Source organism: Notolepis coatsorum (assembly GCF_963971535.1).
Source record: "Notolepis coatsorum genome assembly, chromosome: 1".
In the NCBI taxonomy this organism is placed as follows: domain Eukaryota; kingdom Metazoa; phylum Chordata; class Actinopteri; order Aulopiformes; family Paralepididae; genus Notolepis; species Notolepis coatsorum.
The window spans coordinates 305,372,600-305,395,839 of NC_140165.1; the positions used below are offsets into that span (position 1 = coordinate 305,372,600).

Consider the following 23,240-nt stretch of genomic DNA (forward strand, 5'->3'; position numbering starts at 1 on the left):
ATCCCTCTACCATCAGGTAGAATATGTTATTATATGATCATGTTTTATTGCACTTTTTTTTTTTTATTGAGTTTTTATTTACGCAGGTCAGCTAAGTCTACCTGGTCGACAACAATATTGTAATGACTCTACTTGATATTCTGCTACATGGTCATCATGGCTGAACGGGAAGGTTAACAGGTACAGGTGTTGCATCTCTGAGTGCCATTCTACAGTTTTCCCACAGCACGGCAGACTGGGATCACTCACCCACCACTCACTCACTCACTCACTCACTCACTCACTCATCACTCACTCACTCACTCACTCACTCACTCACTCACTCACTCACTCACTCACTCACTCACTCACTCACTCAACCACCACTCACTCACTCATTCACCCACCACTCACTCACTCACTCACACACTCACTCACTCACTCACTCACTCACTCATTCACTCACTCACTCACCCACTCACTCACTCACTCATTCACCCACCACTCACTCACTCACACACTTACTCACTCACTCACTCACTCACTCACTCACCCACCCACCTACCCACCTACCCACCACTCACTCAGTCACTCAGTCACTCAGTCACTCAGTCACTCAGTCACTCAGTCACTCAATCACTCACTCACCCACCCACCCACCCACCTACCCATCACTCACTCACTCACTCACTCACTCACTCACTCACTCACTCACTCACTCACTCACTCACTCACTCACTCACTCACTCACTCACCCACCCACCTACCCACCACTCACTCACTCAATCACTCACTCACCCACCCACCCACCCACCCACCTACCCATCACTCACTCACTCACTCACTCACTCACTCACTCACTCACTCACTCACTCACTCACTCACTCACTCACTCACTCACTCACTCACTCACTCACTCACTCACTCACTCACTCACTCACTCACTCACTCACTCACTCACTATCTGGCAAGGGCGTTTTGTGCGGCACATGCGCTGTAGCGACTTTCTCCTGCTCTGGTACAGCACTAATAACATAGATTGTAGTGTGGAGACGTAGTGTAGAGACATAGTGTAGAGACATAGTGTAGAGACATAGTGTGGAGACATAGTGTAGAGACATAGTGTGGAGACATAGTGTGGAGACATAGTGTAGTATAGTATAGTATAGTATAGTATAGTGTAGTATAGTATAGTATAGTGTAGTATAGTATAGTATAGTATTATAATAGTATAGTATAGTATAGTATAGTGTAGTGTATAGTATAGTGTAGTATAGTATAGTATAGTATAGTGTAGTGTAGTATAGTATAGTATAGTATAGTATAGTATAGTGTAGTGTAGTGTAGTGTAGTGTAGTGTAGTGTAGTATAGTGTAGTGTAGTGTAGTATAGTATAGTGTAGTGTAGTGTAGTGTAGTATAGTATAGTATAGTATAGTGTAGTGTAGTGTAGTGTAGTGTAGTATAGTGTAGTGTAGTATAGTATAGTATAGTGTAGTATAGTATAGTATAGTATAGTATAGTATAGTATAGTATACTGCCCTGTCAAGGCAGACTGCAGTAACTTCAAAAAAGTGAAACTGAGAAAAATGGCTTTAAAGTTTTTTGACTTGCCATCCAAAATGTGTTATAGGTAGATAGATGATAGTACCCAGATTTAACATGTATTAATGAAGTAATCTTTAGGCATACAAAAATATGACATAATTATTTTAATTAACCCCCAAAAAGCAGATACTGCACTCTGCTGCACAGTTCCCTTAAATAATTATACAGGTAATGTACAGGCAAAGTGCAGTAACTTCAAATACACTGTTGTTTTCCCTCCAGCTTTCATAACTTAACCTAGCCATTTTATTTGGATCATCATCATTCCAATATATTCAGGTGTTAAATTTCATTTTCAAAATGGCTAGGTTAAGTTATGAAAGCTGGAGGGAAAACAACATTGTATTTGAAGTTACTGCACTTTGCCTGTACATGACCTGTATAATTATTTAAGGGAACTGTGCAGCAGAGTGCAATATCTGCTTTTTGGGGGTTAATTAAAATAATTATGTCATATTTTTGTATGCCTAAAGATTACTTCATTAATACATGTTAAATCTGGGTACTATCATCTATCTACCTATAACACATTTTGGATGGCAAGTCAAAACACTTTAAATCCATTTTTCACTGTTTGGAAGTTACTGCGGTCTGCCTGGTTTTTGAGTGTGATTTTGTAGTTACTGCAGTTTTTAAAACCCCATATCTCCAAAACTGAGCGACATTAACATCTGAAACTTGGTCACAAGATAAAACATTTATTGACAAGTTCAATTTCACTCATAACTCAATTTTGACTTTTTTTGAGTTACTGCGGTCTGCCTTGACAGGGCAGTATAGTGTAGTGTAGTATAGTATAGTATAGTATAGTATAGTATAGTATAGTATAGTATAGTATAGTATAGTATAGTATAGTGTAGTGTAGTATAGTATAGTATAGTATAGTATAGTATAGTATAGTATAGTGTAGTGTAGTGTAGTATAGTATAGTATAGTATAGTGTAGTATAGTATAGTATAGTATAGTATAGTATAGTATAGTATAGTATAGTATAGTATAGTATAGTGTAGTGTAGTATAGTATAGTGTAGTATAGTGTAGTGTAGTGTAGTGTAGTGTAGTGTAGTGTAGTATAGTATAGTATAGTATAGTATAGTATAGTGTAGTGTAGTATAGTATAGTGTAGTATAGTGTAGTGTAGTGTAGTGTAGTATAGTATAGTATAGTATAGTATAGTATATTATAGTATAGTATAGTATAGTATAGTATAGTGGAGAGCGGTCAGACAAGCGATGCCTAGAGTAGAGCTGCATCGCCCTAAATGAGAGCTCATCGATTCGTTTTTACAATCACAGACTGGGAAATACACAAAGGTACGCATGTTAACGGGAAATAAACGTGTTCTACAGTAGATTATTTGATCAGTGATGTGCAGAAATAACAAAGACAAAGTTGATAGAGAGAAGCTGCCTCTGGCGACGTGCGGATGGATCTCTGCAGAACCCCGACGAGCCTCAGCGGAGCGCTCATCAGGAGCAGCTGGGGGGGAAGCTTCTGTGTTGTTAATAATCTTTTGCAATTGCGTTGGAGGATGATTTGTACCGTAATTCCTCTAATAGTAACCGGTATTCAATTAAAAACCGGGTCTCTATTAATGACCGGGTGCGCTGTTGAGCTAAGCAATTATAAGCCGGCCTCCTAATACAAGCCGGGTTTCATGTATATTAGAGGAATTACGGTATTTCCCTCAACGGATTTACCATAGGCAATATATTTTGTTATTGTTGTTATATGCTGGCCTGGCTGTGCAGTAAATACCATATAATGGTATGGTGTTAATGTTTACCAAGAAAGTAAGCCTAGAATTGTATAAAACGAAGTTATTATTATTATTATTATACCAGTATTGTGATTGCACTATTTTACTTTACTTTTTTTGACCACCTGTAATTGCACTGTTTACTACCGTATTTCATACAGTACTTGGTTTCAATAAATGAACCCAGTACATTTTACTGGGTTCAAACTGACACAAAATGTTGATTTATTCATTATGATCTGTTTGAAAATTAGAAATATAGGCCTCTCTCTTATACATGCCTCCTCCTAATACAAGCCTGGTATCCGCTACAGTTGAAACAAATACAAGCCGGGGTTACTATTAGAGGAATTACGGTACGTTAACAACCTCAAACCTCTGAACACCACCTGTACTAAGTGCGGGGGCGTCTTATAACAGTTGCTCCCTAGGCCTGTGTGGTTTGGCGCCTGTGTGGTTTGGTGCCTGTGTGGTTTGGCGCCTGTGTGGTTTGGTGCCTGTGTGGTTTGGTGCCTGTGTGGTTTGGTGCCTGTGTGGTTTGGTGCCTGTGTGGTTTGGTGCCTGTGTGGTTTGGTGCCTGTGTGGTTTGGCCCCTGTGTGGTTTGGTGCCTGTGTGGTTTGGCCCCTGTGTGGTTTGGTGCCTGTGTGGTTTGGCGCCTGTGTGGTTTGGCGCCTGTGTGGTTTTGGCGCCTGTGTGGTTTGGCGCCTGTGTGGTTTGGCGCCTGTGTGGTTTGGTGCCTGTTCTTTGACCCCTCAGGAACTGGACTCAAATAACCTCCATCAGAGGTAGCCAGCAGGACAGAGCGGCGCAGGCAAGCCACAGATGAGAGGCACCCCCAGCCCCTACGTGGCCATGTACCTGCCCCCAGTCGACTAAAATCACTGAGAAGTTTCCTGACCAGCACTGCTCCACTGGAGACAACACCATCTGAAGCCCGCCTTAAAATGTGGAAGGGAAAGCTGTCCAACCACCCACACAGCTCGACTATGCTCACCCCCCCCCCCCCCCCTGCCGAAACCCTCCCACCAGGAGATACCAACTGGGCAAATTTGAAGTGTCTGACAACCGACTCCGCTCAGGTGTTGGCCGTTCCAGGGAAGCCCTAAGCAGATGGGGTAATCTTAGTGGCCCAACCACATGCGACTGTGGCACAGAACCCCAGACCATGGAGCACCTCCTTCGATGTCCTCTGTTAGGTGGACCCTGCACAGCAAAGGACCGAGCACTCTACAACATCAAGGGACAGCAATGTTACAGCACTGGCTGGACGTTATATGAGCTGAATAGGTTTGTATATGGACACGAAAAGAAGAAGACCGCCATCAGCACATACTGTACAAGGAGCTGAGGAGAGAGGACCCGGTACAATTCAAACTAATCTTTTTTTTCTTTTGATCTACTTTTTCTCCTCCTTTTTTTGTATTTTTTTCTCATGCCAATTCCCCCCTCCCCTTCCTGGTCGTTGCGCGCATTTGCCCCCCACTTGCCGGTCTAGGGAGCGCTGAAGTCTATCACATGTCCCCTCCGATACATGTGGAGACAGCCAGCCGCCTCTTTTCACCTGACAGCGAGGACTCTCACTGGGGAGGAGGTGTAACGCGTGGGAGGATCACACTACCCTCCCCAGTTCCCTCCCTCGCTGTGCAGGCGCCCTGACAGACCTGTAGGAGTCGCTGTTTACAACGACCAGGATACACCCCCCTCCGGCTTCCCACCCGCTGACACTGCCAATTGGTTAGTATGGACAACCGGCCAAGCCGGAGGCACCGCTGACAGCCGGATTCGATACCAGTGTATCTGCGCTGGTAGACCGACGCTTAGTCCGCTGCGCTACCCGGCCGCCCGAATTCAAACAATTCTGAAAGGAACACATTATACAAAACCCCTTACTACCACCTGAAGAGCTGAGTCAGAGTAATACACTCTATGAGGTTAAATGTAAAGCGGTTTAGGCCAGATGAAACAAAAGAGGTGAATACTTTGAATTAGATTCTTTCATTATTAAAAGTTTTACGCATTCACATGGATTTCTAAAAGTTAATTTTCCCTTTGATAAATGACCCGGTAAAGATGTCAGCCGCCCTTTCCTGAAAGTACACTTTGGAATCCTATTACAGAACAAGAAAAACACGCAAAAATGTCGACTGGGTGTTGAATAAATCTTTTGAGTACATGTCAAAACGTGTCAGTAAAAGCTACTGTAGGGACATGTCCAGGAAACCACTTGATCCCCGTTCCCTCAGTGGTTGATAACATCTGCTTAACTAATGGACAGCTTTCCAGCTGAGCGCCTCAGCGTGGCATGAATTCAACTGGGCGGATTATAGCACGTCCTCGTCTGCAGAATGATGATTTAAACAAACAAATTCAAAAATTCACAGCCATGCCGTCAACTTGCTGCTGACACACTAGCCTAGTTATCGTACACATTGCATTGTAAGTTAGAATGGATGGTTGACTGCATTAAAATACAATTTTTTTTTACTGATTTACAGATTTCTTGCTAATTTAAAGTTTTAATTCAGGGGACGAGCAACACGGAAACGTTCAAAGATAAGGTTTTGACCCTTACAACAGCATGTTTAATATACATTTGACATTTACATTTTGTCATTTAGCTGACGCTTTTATCCAAACCGACATACAAGTTATGTACGACAAGTCAGCAGGAAGGGCACAACTCTTTCAGCTGAGTAACAATCAAACAAGTGTTGAAACTTGAGTGCTGCAGTGTTGAGTGCGTAGTAGTAGTAGAGACATATTAGTATAGTAGGTAGTAATATAGGCAAGGAAGATTATTTAGTGGAAGAGTGCGTAATAGTAGAAGACAGTAAGACGTTTCTTTTTATTCTTTCTAATAGAGCTAAGTTGCTAGTTCGACAGTTATGTCCTTCATGCAAAATAAACATTTGTATTAAAAACGCCAAGAATAACTGAATGTTAATTTAGTTTATATTCCATTTTATTTTATTCCACCTTTACATTTTTTATCCTACAGTACCATAATTGTCTCTCCGTCAAACACAACCAAATCAAATTCCTTGTATATGAAAACTACTTGGCAATGAAGACCTTTCCGATTCCGATTCTGAATGCTGAGTCCGCAAACATTCTTGGCGGTTGTGACGAGCGGCTGGCAGCCACCTTGACTTCCTCGGAACGCAAACCCTCCGCTCGCCTACCAGCACCACACGGCCATGAATGTGTAAATACCACGGTCTTAAAACCGCTCCGCCACCTGACAAGGATCCAATTCGGGTCACGGAGCGCACGGGGGGGTCTTTAACTGCAGCAAGGGGAGCTGCAGCAAGGTTTCACCGCCGTTACATTCACCCCTCTAGACTCACTGCACACTTCACGGTGACCCCGGATTATCTGGGTCACGGCACCATTACAACCGAGCTACTGGCATGCGGCACCTGGCATGCAGCACCTGTCCTCTGACCGGCCCCGAAACTGCAAACCAACACCACGTGGCGGTGGACGTTAATCACCAGGCTTAACCGTTCTGCCACCTGTAGAGGATCCAGTTCAGGTTAGTGAGGTATTTAACTCAGGAGTGAGTTCGCACCAAGGGGCTACTACTGTGAGATTACAGTACTGATGTGTTGATTTCAAAATGTAACAAACAGATTCATTCATCAGATTATGCTATAATTTGTGATAGACCAGGCTTGGGGAGTTACAGAATACAGTAACAGGCGTTATGTTATGTTATGCAATTCGAAACTGGCCCATGTAAATGTCCTAACCCAACCCCCTCCAATGTACAGTAAATGACCAAGTATGGTTTTGTCAATATTCCAATGTACAGTTTTGCTTGTACAGTTGTACAGTGTTCCCCACCCACCCCCCCAACCACCTCCAATGTACAGCCCCCCCCCCCCCCCCCCCCCCCCCCCCAACCTACTCAACCTCCTCAAATGTATATACTCTCTCTCTTTTCTGGACTCTTTTTGTATCACAAACAGTACTGTATTTGCAAATCTGGCATGTCATAAATGTATAGATGTAGCAGTACTGTCTATCTGTATGTCATATGTCCTGATGAATTGAAAATGGGGGACCCTGATGTAAACAAGACGAAAGTCTTTCTCTGGTCTGCATCCCCTTAACAATTGTGTGTATTGAGCTGTACTGTATTGTACCCATTCTGCAATCTGTTAATAACATTTTCAATCAATCAATCAATCAATCATGTAATCAACATTATTCCAAAAGAGGAGAAAAAAGAGGCGTAATCAGATTTTGTTTTTAAACTATTATTAAAAACAGGGATTCTTTTTCAGGATTATATTTTTTTAAGTAAATGTATTTATATTATATTGTATTATATTAACACCCCCCCCCCCTCCTTTTCCTCTCCCCTCTGAACGAACTACCGATTGATCTTCTTGTGTCAGTGGAAAGCTAACGTGAAGCTTAAATGGCGAAAAGGAATTATAAGAACACAAGTATGAATAAGAGTAGAGGCTACAGGACATTCAGCGATGAGTTGCATTTGTCTGCCGTGTGAAAACACACAGCGTCCAGAAACGTTGGCCAACTGGCTTTACTGAAGGAGGTGAAATAACTGAAAAAAAGTCAAACAGAACCGAGCTGCCCCTCCGGATCACCGTGTCCAGGCGGCACAGAACCTGGTTACTGAAGTATTGTGTTGCAGCCGAGTCACAAATCTAATATACTCTTATACAGTAAACCTGAAGCGCTCTCTCTCAGAGGGAGTTAAGTACTGAAAAAAGGTACCGTTGGGTACCGATACTGAGTTACAGGAACTCGTATCGTTATTGGTTCAAATGTGAACGTATGTGAACCGTGAACCGATACCAAATTCCATGAACCGGTTCTTGGAATTCGGTACCAATACCAACGCTACTCTTTCCTCTCCTCTTTCCTCTGCTCTCTCTCTTTCCTCTTTCCTCTGCTCTCTCTCTCTCTCTCTCTCTCTCTCTCTCTCTCTCTCTCTCTCTCTCTCTCTCTCTCTCTCGTGACCAGGCTCTGTAGCCTACTACATTATTCTATTTCTATTCCATTTTCTTCAGGCTGCCACAGTTGTTTTGAACTGTACTATATAAATGGACCTTGCGCTGACGGGCTGTCTATAGGCTAATACAGGGACACTTGAGGAATTGCCAGGGGAAACCGGCATTAATGACTTATTATTACAAGGAGAGCCAATAGAGCTGAAGAGCCACTTGTCGAATGAACTGGCAGTGAGCTCGTTGGGGAGACAAGAGGCTCCCAATAGTAAAGGTGCTAACGTATGAGCCCTGAGGTGCCCCAGGTCAGGCCCTCGCCTCGATAACATCTCGACATCAGGAGCCACTTATCTCACAGACTAGTTGACGAGACAAGGCTCTCCTACAAATAATGATACGCTGCTTGTGATTTTGTCATGTGTATAAATAGTTACGGTTGCCATTAGGGGTGGGAATCGCCAGAGACCTCGCGATACGATACTATCGCGATACTTGAGCCGCGATACGATAGTATCGCGATACTCGATATACCGCGAATATTGCGATATTTATATATTTTTTTCACATTTTATTTAATTTTTTTTACTGCAAAGTAAAACTGTCAACATGTTTTATCTAATAAAATAAAGTCCAGTCTGTTCATCTCACTTCAATAATTTTTATTGCAGAAAATGGTATTTTCTCAAGCAGACAGATGTAAACAAACACTGTAATCTGTGTTGCATGTACCTGACAAACTGAACTGTTTGTATTACAGTCATATTCCAACTTAACTGAATGCACATGTGTGTGTGTGTGTGTGTGTGTGTGTGTGTGTGTGTGTGTGTGTGTGTGTGTGTGTGTGTGTGTGTGTGTGTGTGGACTACTGTACTATTACAGGTATTGAAATGAACAATGCAACTTCCTTATACAAAAAAAATTATAATAATAATTTAAAAAAAAATATGAATAATTAAATATCGATACTTGGTGTCCCTGTATCGATACAGTATCACCACGCAAAGTATCGCGATACTACTACTGTACGTATAAATTTTTTTCCCCACCCCTAGTTGCCATGGTGATGTTGGTAATACATTTCCGTAGCCTACTGGTACAGCACACAGTAAGCCTAGATGATCATATATATATTTTTTTATATATATATATATATATATATATATATATATATATATATATATATATATATATATATATATATATATATAGCTTGTAAATCGCCTATTAGTAGCCTGCTGTTGGTTTGGTTGAGGAACGGGGGTGTTTTTGTAACGTGGCTCTCTTTCAAAAACATATTTTTGTCAATGTGGCTCCAGAGTGTCCATCTGGTAGTTGAGTATCCATCCATTATGCTCAGCCTATAAGTGGTGGTATTAAGGGCTGGTTGTGTTTGCATGTGCGTCGACGGGGTGGAGGTGGAGGAATGTCCACAGGCTGGTTGCTGTGGGCCGGTCTGTGTCAAAAAAGTCCAGGGACATTTACGTCCACGTTTCAGAAGCATTTGTACTTAAAAGAACACGCCAACATTTTGGGAAATTAGCTTACCGTCTTCTCCAGAGAGAGACAAGAAGATAGATACCAGTTTCCTCTCTGTGCGTTCAGTAGAAAGCTATCTGGCTGCACGTTAGCCTAGCTTAGCACAATGAATGGAAGGGGGCATGACCGGTTAGCCTTCGGGAGAGGTGTTAGTTGGACAACCGGTCATGTCCGCTTCCATTCATTGTGCTAAGTGCTAATTGAAGTGTCCGTTCTTGCTCAAGGACACTTCGACACACGCTGCCCTAGACTAGAGGAGCAGGAATCGAACCAGGAACCTTCCAATTACCAGAGGACCGATCTACCTACACTGTTGACCCCGCTTTGAGGTAATCCAAAAGAAAGTGAAAGTAACCAACAGGTAATTTGTAATTGGTGAGAAATCAGGGCGGGAGATGGAACGATATCTCATTGGTGTGTCAGATGAAGATCCTAATGACCTACATAAAAATTTTGCGTGAGCTTTTACACCCAAATGAGGTTTTAATGCAGCCATTTACATTCATCGTCTATGGAGCTGACATTACATCCTAGTGACATCACTGCTGTGTTGAAGCCTTTTTTATTTTTTTTTATTTTTTTTGTTGGTATTTTACTGCTTTATTTCGGACAGGCCTGACAGAGAGGAAGATTGGGAGAAGACTTGGGGGAAGACATGCGGCAAAGGTCTCCAGGTCCGGGAGTCGAACCCGGGACGTCCGCGTTGCACTGCAGCACAGCTATCAACCGTGTTCTTATCAACCGTGCTGTGTAAACATCTAAAATACTTGGTTGTCTATTCTATGTGTATCTGCCAATTTCATGATTTTATATGTCTATTTTATGTGTATCAGTGACAATCAAACCGTAAACAAAGAGGCCTATTAAGGTGTTAGATCCTAATATGAAAAACTATGTGATTTAATGTTCTGTGCCTTATCTTGACTTTGTCTATTTTGCTGCCATCTATTTTATGCTCATTTTATGCCTAATTTTATGTCTGCACTTTATGTATTGCTATTGATCTGCCTATGTCTTTTTTTTTACTGCTGTGATGCTGCAATTCTTGTATGAAAGATGCTATACAAATAAAGTTTATTACTGTATTATTATTATCACCGATTCGAGGGCGCTCGCTCTCCGATTCCAAGCTTCATCAGGAGAGAGTGGCGCGCATGTTCACAAATACCGACTGAACTGTCCTGCGGCGAAGATATGTGAATTCTTAAAATAGGTGACGTTCCCCTTTAGCGGCCTCTTCTCTCTTTCATTAGCGGAAGGGTTCACTGAAATGTCCACTAAGCAGCACCTGAACTTGAGCCAAGGATGAAATTACGAACCGTACTGTACCTCCAGAGATACATAAATGACTCCGTGAGCGAGTGTTGCGGCACTCACCTGAACCGTGCCAAACTCAACATTCTCGTAGTGGAAATGGGCACACTCTGCCAGCCTGGGAAAATGACCTCTGGGGAACGACAGCCTGAAAATAAAGTGCAAGAGCATCTCATCAGTATTCTAGAGAACTCTGATGGAGAGAGAGAGAGAGCTGAGGAAAGATGAAAGAGAGAGCAGAGGAAAGAGGAGAGGAAAGAGAGAGAGAGAGCGCAGAGGAGAGGAAAGAGAGAGAGAGAGCTGAGGAAAGAGAGGAAAGAGAGAGAGAGAGAGAGAGAGAGATAGAGAGAGAGAGAGAGAGAGAGAGAGAGAGAGAGAGAGAGAGAGAGAGAGAGAGAGAGCAGAGGAAAGAGAGAGAGAGAGAGAGAGAGAGAGAGAGAGAGAGAGAGAGAGAGAGAGAGAGAGAGAGAGAGAGAGAGAGAGAGAGAGAGGCAGAGGAAAGAGGAAGAGAGAGAGCAGAGGAAAGAGGAGAGGAAAGAGTAGCGTTGGTATTGGTACCGAATTCCAAGAACCGGTACAGTACCAGTTCCTGTAATTCAGTATCGGTACCCAACGGTACCTTTTTTCAGTACTTACAGTAACCAGACACACACGCTTCACAAACAGTTTTTTCCCCACAGCAGTCCGAACACTGAACACCCTGGCCCGCCCCCCTTTGCACAGACGGGCAAGCATCTGTCACTGACTGACACTGTTACCGTGACTGTCCTGTATGTATTTATGTATATATGTATTTATTGTGGGGATTGGGAGGTGGGCGTTTTGATGTTTGATGTCTGATGTTTCATGTTGATGTAACCAGTTGTAACTGAGGGGTACAATTCCCTGACTGTATTGATAAGTATGGTATCATTAAACCACTACCGCTTTATGTACTTTAATTACTGGCCATACAGTACATGATATATAAATATGATGAACACTTCCCACAATAAATCGGTTCTACACAAAGTTGTCTTTAAGTATTTATTGCAGCAAAAGGTACATAATACTTCTCTATTATACTTTGGATGCGCTTATAAGGCAAAGGAATATGCGTAGGCAAATCAATAATGAATGTCCATTCTCTGGTTACGCAGGAGGTAATTATACAACCTGAATCTTAGGGAATGAATTATATCTATGGTACACTAGTAATATATAGCGGAGATACTGGAAGGGTCCCCCGGTTGTAAGCCAGCAGGGTAGAGGATCTGTCGGTAGTAGAGAGTCTGGTCAATGATGACTAAGGAGACTCCAAGTACAGGAGACGGTGCAATAGTCTCTTGATCCACAGACGAATACAGCTGTTCTCCGTAGACTGTAGCTCCACAGTGAAGAAAGCTAGCCGGCCTCAGGCTCTCTGAGGCGCGGACTCGACTTGGCTCCTCACAGGGTAAATCCACACGTGTAGGCGTCGGCGATTCTCCGCTCCAAAAATCACAGGACCAAAACAAATATAATCCAGCCGCAAAGGGCTATGCAGTCGTCGGGTAGATTAATCCAGTGTACATGTCCACACGGTTCTCGTCTAGGTCTCCTCGGGTGAAAGCGCCATGAAAGCAGCCCAGCCTGGATAAGCACTCTAGCTGGTACGAGGAAGCGTTGGTGATGCTGGTCACTGTAGAACTTTAGCCGCACGATACACTATACACAAATAGACTATTACTGACTTAATAGAAATATGTCGCACTCGACGGTATAGCGCCAAACTCTGACAATTCAGTTATTAATTCGCACGCGGTCTCAATGCTCTATTTTGGGGCCAAACAGGCCATACTTCACCGCACGTTGTATCGTGGGTGAGGCTTCAACTTATTGGGTAACTCTTGACTTCTGACTAAGTGCTTCTGTATTCACCTGCGCCATATTTATATGCACGGCGAACAAACTAGTGCCAACCTCATTTCTGTCGCGTATTCCTGGGCAAGGCCGGGCATGTCCAGACATGTCTTGACGGTGACTTTGAACCTGACTCCGGAGGCATGGCTCTGGCGCCTGTGGACCGCTGTCCAATAGGAGAATGAAATATTATGGTCTGGGCTAAAGGGATATTCCGTGTATATGTACAAGGAATATACAAGGGATATCAAACGATATACAAATACTATGCAATATATATCAATAAATAAATATATATATTCGGTTTAATCTGATCTTTTGTAACAGCCGCCCCCTAATTAGTCCCACCTAATTAGCTAAGCAGAGACAGATTAACCGCACTGTCCACTACTCAATGTCTGTTGTGAGGGGTCGGTCAGTTCACAAAGTCATGGGGTCATGGTCGTCATCGATAGTATCGGGGAGCCTTGGCAGTTCTATTAGCCTCGCCACGGGTCGGGTGTAGATCCGTCCTTGGACGAGCACTTCGGCTGCTCGGACCTTTCCGTCGGCACCGGTGATCACTTTGCTTACGCGGCCAGCCGGCCACATAGCTCGGGGTAGTGACTGGTCGATAATCATGACGACTGTTCCTTCTGTCAAATTGTCTCTCTCTTTCACCCATTTCTGGCGGGTCTGTAGAGACGGTAGATAGTGGAGTAGGAAGCTGTTCCAAAACTTGTCAGCCAATACTTGACTGTACCTCCACATTCTTCGGCCGTTCGCTTCTTCAGGCCTGTACATTGTCTGGGGTAGCGCGGGGTCCAGCCGCCCCATCAAGAGTGTGTTGGGGGTGACTGGGTCGACATCTGCTACATCACTTGAGACGTAACCGAGGGGCTTTGAGTTCAATACTCCCTCGATCTCCGTGAGGACTGTCATTAGGACTTCTTCCGCCACGGTCTGGGCCCCAAGCACGGCGTACAGGGCTGTCTTTATTGAACGTACTTCTCGTTCCCAAGTTCCACCGAAGTGAGGTGCGTTCGGGGGATTAAACTGGAAGTCAATCTGGGATGGAGCGAGGTGGGTCTTAAGTTCTGGGCCCATAGCTTGGAAGCTCTCTCTCAGCTCTCTTTCTCCGCCTTTGAAGTTTGTCCCGTGATCAGACAATAATATAGACGGTTTGCCTTTCCGCGATGTGAATCTTCGGAAGGCCATAAGGAATGAGTCTGTGCTCATGGTTGGAAGGAGTTCTATATGCATCGCTCGGGTGGTCATGCATTTGAATACAATACCCCACCGCTTCTCGGTTCCTCTTCCTTTCTTTATATACAGCGGGCCGAAACAGTCCATACCGGTGGAGTGAAAAGGCTTGTCGCCGAGTCGGAGGCGACAGGGAGGTAGGTCAGCCATCCGGGGTATACTGGGCTGCGCTCGCCACTTACGACAGTCTAGACAGGTTCGCTGGAAGCGCCGCACTGCTTCTCTCCCTTGCAGTATCCAATAACGACGTCTGATCTCCGCGAAGACTCTCTCTGCCCCGGCGTGATGCACATCCTCGTCGTATTTCTTTATGATCAGCTCTGTGACCTTGTGTCGGCTGTTTAAGACTATCGGGTACTTGACGTCATCCGGTAAGTCTGGAGCTCTCCGCAGACGACCACCCACTCTGATGAGACCATGGGCGTCGCTCTCGGGGGCTAGGTGGAGCAGTCTGCTGTCTGATGGGACGGGCTTTGCTCCCTGTAGACAGTCTAGCTCATCGGGGAACGAGTCTCTCTGGGCTCGTTGTAGTAGAAGAAGTTCTGCTTCTTCGTAGTCAGCTGCTGTAATGTCAGTAGTGAGCTGAACCTCTGGGTGGTGCCACAGGAATGTCTTTAGCTGCGCACTCTCTAGGGTGAGGCAATCGTCTATGTCGGGGTCTGTGGAGACGAGTGTGTTCAATCCACAGAACATAGATTTCTTGTTTTCGGCCTCCTCTTTACTCGCTTCCCGTGGGGTGGGTGTAGGCCACTCTTCTTCCGGGAGCTTGAGGAACTCTGGCCCGTCACTGTATAGGTTGTGACGGGTGAGGTCATCCAGGGACATTCCCCGGGTGATGACGTCAGCTGGGTTGTGTTTTGTGTCCACATACCTCCAGCTTGCTACTTCTGTTAAATCTTGAATCTCTGTGACTCTGACTCCCACGAAGACCTTGTATCTGCACGAATCAGACCGGATCCATGTGAGTACTGTCGTGGAGTCTGACCACAAGATTGTTCTTTGCACCGGAATGGTGAGTTCACGTTGGATTAACGTGGCGAGTTGCGCTCCTGCTAGGGCTGCGCAGAGCTCTAGACGCGGGATAGATTGTTGCTTTCGTGGGGCTATTCTTGAGCGAGCCAGGATGAAAGCAGTATGTATTTCTCCTCCCTCCTCTCGGGCACGCAAGTAGGCCACCGAACCGTAGGCTACTTCGGAGGCGTCGCTGAAGACGTGCAGGTCCATCTGGCACGTCTCCAACCTCACTGTGGGTGGGAAGTAGCTGCGGCGTATGTTGACACCTGGGAGTGAGCTGAGTTCCGTCTCCCACTCTCTCCATGTGGATGCAAGGTGTTCGGGTATGGGGTCGTCCCAGCCCTGGTCCTTGTCCCATAACGCTCTTACAATCATCTTTGCCCTGGTGGTGTAAGGTAGAATACATCCCAACGGGTCATATTGTCTGGCGAGTGTTCTGTATACACTCCGTCTGGTGGTCGGTAGTGCAGTCGACCTTCCCTGCTCCTTGGTCAGGGGTGTGTGTTTATAATGGAGCGAGTCTGTTTTGAAGCGCCAGACTAGTCCTAATGTCATTTCTTGGGCTTCTCCTGGGATGGTCGCCATCCAGGTCTCGCTGCTTGCTGCCTTGTCCTCGGGGGAGAGGCTGCGCAATACTTGCGGGTCGCTGCTGGCCCACTGCCTGAGATCAAAGCCGCCTTTGATCAGGGAGGCGCGGAGCTTGAGTAGAAGGGCCTCGGCTTCTTCTGGCGTCGAGACGCTTTGCAGACAGTTGTCCACGTAGAAACTATTTCCTACACTTTGTCGGACCTCTTCATCAGCTGCTGGGTCCTCTGCGACGTGTTTTTGCAGTGCAAACGTAGCACAGCATGGGCTGCATGTGGTTCCGAAAGGGAGGACTTCCCATTGATAGGTGGCTGGTTGCTCATCCCCGATCCTCTCTCTCCATAGGAACCGCAGCAGGGGCTTGTCCTCCTCCACTAGTCTCACCTGCAGGAACATCCCTTTGATGTCGCCGCTGATGGCCACCTTGTCTTGGCGGAAACGTAGTAACACGCCTAGTAGAGAGGGGCCGAGTGTTGGGCCGGGCAAGAGCTCTTTATTCAGATTTTGTGATCCGATCTGGTAGCTGCAGTTGAACACAATACGATCCTTGCCGTTGTGGTGGACTTTGTGGTGCGGCACGTACCATGATTCGGTCGTCTGATCGGCCTCTTTAATGTCAATTTTCTTTATGTGTCCCGCTGTGATTAGCTTGTTGATCTCAGCGCGCTACACAGTCTCTTGAGCGGGGTCTCTGGCTAGGCGCCGCTCTGTGTTCAATAGATACCGCTCCGTCGCTTCTTTTGGGGCGTGGAAGGTAGGCATAACCTCTCGCCTCAGGAGTGGAGTTGCGTATCTCTTCACTCCGTTGACTTTGACTCTCTTTGTCCCCTGCTCTAGGAGGGCTATAGCGTAAATGTCTTCCTTGGAACGAATGTCTTTCTTTTCGTTCTTAAAGGGCATTGTCTCTAGTGTCCATAGCCTCTCGACATGCTGTAGGAGGGTGGTGTCTTCTTCTGTCACTCTGGAGTGGAGGCAGTTAGTGGCTGCTGTTCGGTTAAGAGACTTAGCGAGGGGGCCTTGTAATGTCCATCCTAGGCGGGTCTCGACTGCTGCAGGACAGCCTCTGGGCCCTGTGTGGACCCGGTCTATCGGGACGATGAGGTCTGCATGGTCGGAGCCTATCAGCAGGGTCGGGGTGGCACCGTCTATGAGCGGTATAGGTAGTTGACGCAGGTGCACATATTTATCCATCAGCTTGGCGATGGGGTAGGTGTACTGCGACAGGCCTATTTCTTGGCTGGTGAAAGCGTTAGTAATCCTATACCGTCTCTCTGGCTGCCTGCTTGCTGCGATAGTGAAGGAGACATTCTCGCCCTTTATCGTCTTTAGATCTCTTCTTATTGTCCGAATCGTCATCTGGTTTTCGCTCCCCCGCAGCCCCAGCTGGGCCGCAGCGGACGCGAGGAGAAGGGTCTTCTCTGACCCGTCGTCAAGGACGGCGTAAGTGTCCATGACCTTATCTTGGTAACTCAGTGTTACGCGGACCACCTTTAAGAGCACCCGGGCGCCCCCGCTGCTGGCGGGGTCAATGTACATAACACTTGCCTTTGTGCTGCTTGAGGGTGCAGGCTTTCTTCTGTTACTGTTGTGTAGGACATCTAGGTGGGCTCCGTCACACCGACTACACCTCTTCTTTAAGCGGCAATCGGCTGCCATGTGACTGCGCGCACATCGGTAACAGCGTCGGTTGGACTTTATCCATTGACTCACCTCGTCGGCGGTCATCTTCTTGAACGTGTCACATTGTGACAACCAGTGTTCCTTTTCGCAGTACGGGCACACCATCTTCCACTTCTCTTTCATCGAGGGGTACTGTGGTTCTTGCTGCTCGGTACTGATTCTGATTGGTGCATGACGGTCACCAATCTTCGCCATCGTTTGCTCTCCTAGGTCCCTCTCTGGAGCTTGGGGTGCTCCGCATGAACGTATCCAACCGTAGGCTGTTGACTTCTCTCGCCAGGAAGTCGGCTAGGTCTAGGAGGGATGGCTCGGGACCGTTAGGATCACGGTGGTCTCTTTGCCGCCTGAAGCGCTCTTGTCGGGCGGGCGGAAGCTTCTCTAAAATCCTCTCGACATTAGAGTTCGCGTACAGTTCGTGCATACCCTTTTCTCTTTGTGCCCCCAGCATCCCTACCAGGGATTGTACCTTGATAGACAGGTCATCTAGTGAGCGATTGTCTGTGGCTGGGGGTAGGCGGTCAATATGCCTTATCTCTTGTATTACGTAGTCCCATATGCGTCCATATCTTTGGTCGAGTGCTGCTAGAGCCGCTGTGTATGGGGTAGTAGAGGTGGCATAGGCCAGCGCTATATTGTGCGCTCGGGGCACCTTGAGGTGCTTCAGTAGGATAGCATACTTGTACGGTTCATCAGCTACATCGGACATCATTGTCTCTAAGCACATTCGTAGCTCCGTGTACTGTGCTCTGTTCTCGTGGGTGAAGTCCGGAAACGTCGGTGTGCCAATGTATGATGCCATGGATGGCTGGCACATCGGTGAGCGTTGGAAGAGAGGCCTCCTAGGCGAGTCTCCTCTTACGCCTCTTGGTGGGCTGGTACCTGCTGGGTACCATGGCCCGCGTATCCAGGTGCTGTTCCTCTGGGCTGGTCGTGCGTCAAGCTCACCCGTGAATTGAGTCGGGGGTCTGTAGCGCAGAGCCGCGGGGGTAGAGCCTGGGCTGTACTGGACCTCCTGGTCCTGTGGAGTACTGTGCTGCTGTCGGGCTTGACTCTCCTCCTCTCCCTCTTCTTCTTCCTCTGGCAGGTCCTCTAGATCCTGTAGTCGTCTATTTAGCCTCTCCGCGGTGTAGACCGTTTCTTCCTTGTAGCTGGGTCTCACTTGGACCGGTCGGGGAAGGAGTTCGGAGGGGGGTATAGGCTCTCTCTGGTGGTCGGGCTCAGGGTCGCTTGATCGGGTAGGGGAGGGTGCCCTTGACCCTTGTCTTGACGAGGCCCTGGAACCCCGTGCGGAGGGAGGGGGTGTTGCCCTGGTGATCAGCTGCTCCATTATCCGCGCTTGTAATCGGTCGCGCTCGGCTTCGCGCTTGGTGAGAGCGAGGTCGCGCTCTGCTTCTCTTTGGGCACCGGCAGCGGCGCGCTGGGCTTCGGCGGCGGCGCGCTGGGCTTCGGCCCGGTCCCTTACCATATTCTCTTCCGTCTGAAGGCGTCTAATCTCTAGACGTATACGATCTTCGTCGCTCCGTTGCTGCGCTTGAAGGCGTTCTCTTTCCATGGAAGAATGTTCACGCTCACTAAGCGTCTGTGCTTGGAGTCGATCGCGCTCTGTTGAGGCTGCTAGGCTGGCGAGGAATGCCTGTGCCAGCATCTTGTCCGCCTCGCTGGGGGAAAACGCTGGTTGAGGTGATCCGCTCCTGGCAGTACTCGTTGGAGATCTGTTCTCCTGTGGCGAGTCCTGGAGATCCATCTCCGGGGTGCTCTCCTCTTCTTGTAGCGGGTAGAGTTCCATCCCTGGAGAGCTGTCTTTATCCTGGAGCTCTCCGGGGACTACTTCTTCGGTCTTGGCGGGGGGTAAAGTCATGTCGGGTCCCTCCTGGTCCCTACCGTGAGCTTGGTCAGTTACGTTAGAACCCACTAGGGCCTCTATTGGCGGGGTAGCCTGGTCGATAGGGTCGGACATAATTTTACTATCTACTTTTTCCGCGTTTACCGTCTGTAGAAAGCTAGGTAGTATATTGGCAACGTAATCCTCTAAGTACTGAGGTGTCTGCCGTCTACGCTGCGGGCGATCTACTTTAGGAGAACCGTTTTGTGGAGTGTTCATCATAGGCCATGTCAATATTAATACCACTATATTAATATTACGCTAATTACCCTCCGGCTCGAAGGACCAATTGTAACTGAGGGGTACAATTCCCTGACTGTATTGATAAGTATGGTATCATTAAACCACTACCGCTTTATGTACTTTAATTACTGGCCATACAGTACATGATATATAAATATGATGAACACTTCCCACAATAAATCGGTTCTACACAAAGTTGTCTTTAAGTATTTATTGCAGCAAAAGGTACATAATACTTCTCTATTATACTTTGGATGCGCTTATAAGGCAAAGGAATATGCGTAGGCAAATCAATAATGAATGTCCATTCTCTGGTTACGCAGGAGGTAATTATACAACCTGAATCTTAGGGAATTATATCTATGGTACACTAGTGATATATAGCGGGAGTCGGGAGATACTGGAAGGGTCCCCCCGGTTGTAAGCCAGCAGGGGTAGAGGATCTGTCGGTAGTAGAGAGTCTGGTCAACGATGACTAAGGAGACTCCAAGTACAGGAGACGGTGCAATAGTCTCTTGATCCACAGACGAATACAGCTGTTCTCCGTAGACTGTAGCTCCACAGTGAAGAAAGCTAGCCGGCCTCAGGCTCTCTGAGGCGCGGACTCGACTTGGCTCCTCACAGGGTAAATCCCACACGTGTAGGCGTCGGCGATTCTCCGCTCCATAAATCACAGGACCAAAACAAATATAATCCAGCCGCAAAGGGCTATGCAGTCGTCGGGTAGATTAATCCAGTGTACATGTCCACACGGTTCTCGTCTAGGTCTCCTCGGGTGAAAGCGCCATGAAAGCAGCCCAGCCTGGATAAGCACTCTAGCTGGTACGAGGAAGCGTTGGTGATGCTGGTCACTGTAGAACTTTAGCCGCACGATACACTATACACAAATAGACTATTACTGACTTAATAGAAATATGTCGCACTCGACGGTATAGCGCCAAACTCTGACAATTCAGTTATTAATTCGCACGCGGTCTCAATGCTCTATTTTGGGGCCAAACAGGCCATACTTCACCGCACGTTGTATCGTGGGTGAGGCTTCAACTTATTGGGTAACTCTTGACTTCTGACTAAGTGCTTCTGTATTCACCTGCGCCATATTTATATGCACGGCGAACAAACTAGTGCCAACCTCATTTCTGTCGCGTATTCCTGGGCAAGGCCGGGCATGTCCAGACATGTCTTGACGGTGACTTTGAACCTGACTCCGGAGGCATGGCTCTGGCGCCTGTGGACCGCTGTCCAATAGGAGAATGAAATATTATGGTCTGGGCTAAAGGGATATTCCGTGTATATGTACAAGGAATATACAAGGGATATCAAACGATATACAAATACTATGCAATATATATCAATAAATAAATATATATATTCGGTTTAATCTGATCCTTTGTAACACCAGTGCTTAACCATCTGTACCGCAAACATTACCACCAACCATCGTTGTGTGGCATTAAAGTATCTTGTATCTTGTATCTCTCTGTAATAACAATTTTAATTATTTCAGTTGTAAAAATAAAAAGAACCTCCAAACGTCTCAATTTCAACATTGTTATTTATTTAGACGATTTTGTTATTTATGTTGTAAAACACATCATGTATTATGTTTTTAAATGTTTAAATATCAAAATTATCTGGCCATCCTCAGTAAATGTTATCAAACTCCTCTGACCTCGTCTGGTCTTTTCAAAGACCCAAGAGACGGGACAGTTAATATATATATATTTATGGAAAAGGCTCCCTCTTGTCTAGTACTGTATAGTACACTCTTATACTAAACATGTAATGGTACCGAAATTTGATACAGATTGATCTAGCATGAATCTACAGTAGGTACTCTGTAGTACCGATGTAATTCGGTGGTACCATTAAAGGTACCGGTTCGGTACCCAACCCAAGGAAGGAGAGAGAGGCAGAGGGAGAGACAGAGAGAGACAGTCCTAGAGAGAGTGTCAGAGTAAACCATGGTCCTGGTCTCCCCACAATGCTATTTCTATCCTGGTTCAGCTGGGCTCATCTTCTCCCTGTGAAGCATTTCAGAGAGAGAGAGAGAGAGAGAGAGAGAGAGAGAGAGAGAGAGAGAGAGAGAGAGAGAGAGAGAGAGAGAGAGAGAGGAGAGAGAGAGAGAGAGAGAGAGAGAGGAGAGAGAGAGAGAGAGAGAGAGAGAGAGAGAGAGAGAGAGAGAGAGAGAGAGAGAGAGTGAAAGAGAGGAGAGAAAGAGGGGACAGAGAGAAGGGGGGAGAGAGAGTAAAGAGAGACAGAGAGACAGACAGAAAGAGAGAGAAAGAGAGAGAGAGAGAGAGAGAGAGAGAGAGAGAGAGAGAGAGAGAGAGAGAGAGAGAGAGAGAGGAGAGAGAGAGAGAGAGAGAGAGAAGAGAGAGAGAGACAGAGAGAGAGAGAGAGAGAGAAGAGAGAGAGAGAGAGAGAGAGAGAGAGAGAGAGAGAGAGAGAGAGAGAGAGAGAAGAGAGAGAGAGAGAGAGAGAGAGAGAGAGAGAGAGAGAGAGAGACAGACAGACAGACAGACAGACAGAGAGAGAGAGAGAGAGGAGAGAGAGAGAGAGAGAGAGAGAGAGAGAGAGAGAGAGAGAGAGAGAGAGACAGGGCTGACCAGTCTGTCTTAGCCCCGCCCATCGTATTACAGCTCCTCACTGTACTGCCCTGGTTTAGAGGCCTAGATTGAAGCCCATAATAGTAGCTCTACGTTGTCATGGCGAACACCTACCTCTTCATGTTCTTGACCTTCATGCTGGCCGTGCTGACACACGAGCGGAGGAGGGGCTCGCCGTGGTGCTCAGTGACATCATTGGTCCTCATCTGCCAATCAAAGTAGACGATCGATGAGCTGTCAATCACTAATTACAAAGTACCTATGTCTTGTTGAGGATAACTGCACACAGTAGTCACCATACAACAGCAGTTGTGGCTTGGTTTAGACCAGCGGTTCTCAAACTACGGGTTGCGACCCAAAGTGGGGTTGTGGATTGGCAAGTAAGAAAAAAAAAAAATATATCTATGTATATATATATATATATATATATATAATTATTTTTTATTTTTTTTTATGTTCTGGCAACATATTTTCGCTAATATGCCTCGTTTTATAAATGTGTATTGATAACAGTGCTGTAATAACATTTTTTTTTTTTTTTTTTGGTCTTTTTCCCCCTCCATTTTCCTCCGATTTTCTCCCATCCCAATGTTAGTCGTATGCCAATTCCCAGTCCCTTCCTGGTCGCTGCGCACTTATCCCCCACAGTCAGATCATCTGGGAGAGTGGAGGCTACCACGCGCTTCCTCCGACACACGTCCAGCCAATCACCGCTTCTTTTCACCTGGCAGCGCGGATTCTCATTGAGAGGGCGTAGCGTGTGGGAGGACCACACTATCCCCCTCACGTCCAATCCGCGCTTAGCAGGCGCCCCGACCGAACTGTAGGAGTCGCTGTTTACAACGACCCGGACCCACCCCGCCAGCTTCTCCCACCCTCTGATACAGCCAATTGTATCAGTGCAGACGGCCAGCCAAGCTGGTGACAACC

At 46.4% G+C, this 23,240-nt stretch overlaps 1 protein-coding gene across 1 annotated transcript in view; it reads right to left on the bottom strand.

Annotated features, from left to right (window-relative positions):
• Positions 1-23,240, bottom strand: part of arhgap32a (Rho GTPase activating protein 32a) — a 76,149-nt gene that overhangs the window by 36,316 nt on the left and 16,593 nt on the right. Inside the window, 2 exon segments of the mRNA XM_084331855.1 lie at positions 11,238-11,322; positions 22,425-22,516. Of these exon segments, the coding sequence (XP_084187981.1) occupies positions 11,238-11,322; positions 22,425-22,516 (177 nt within the window).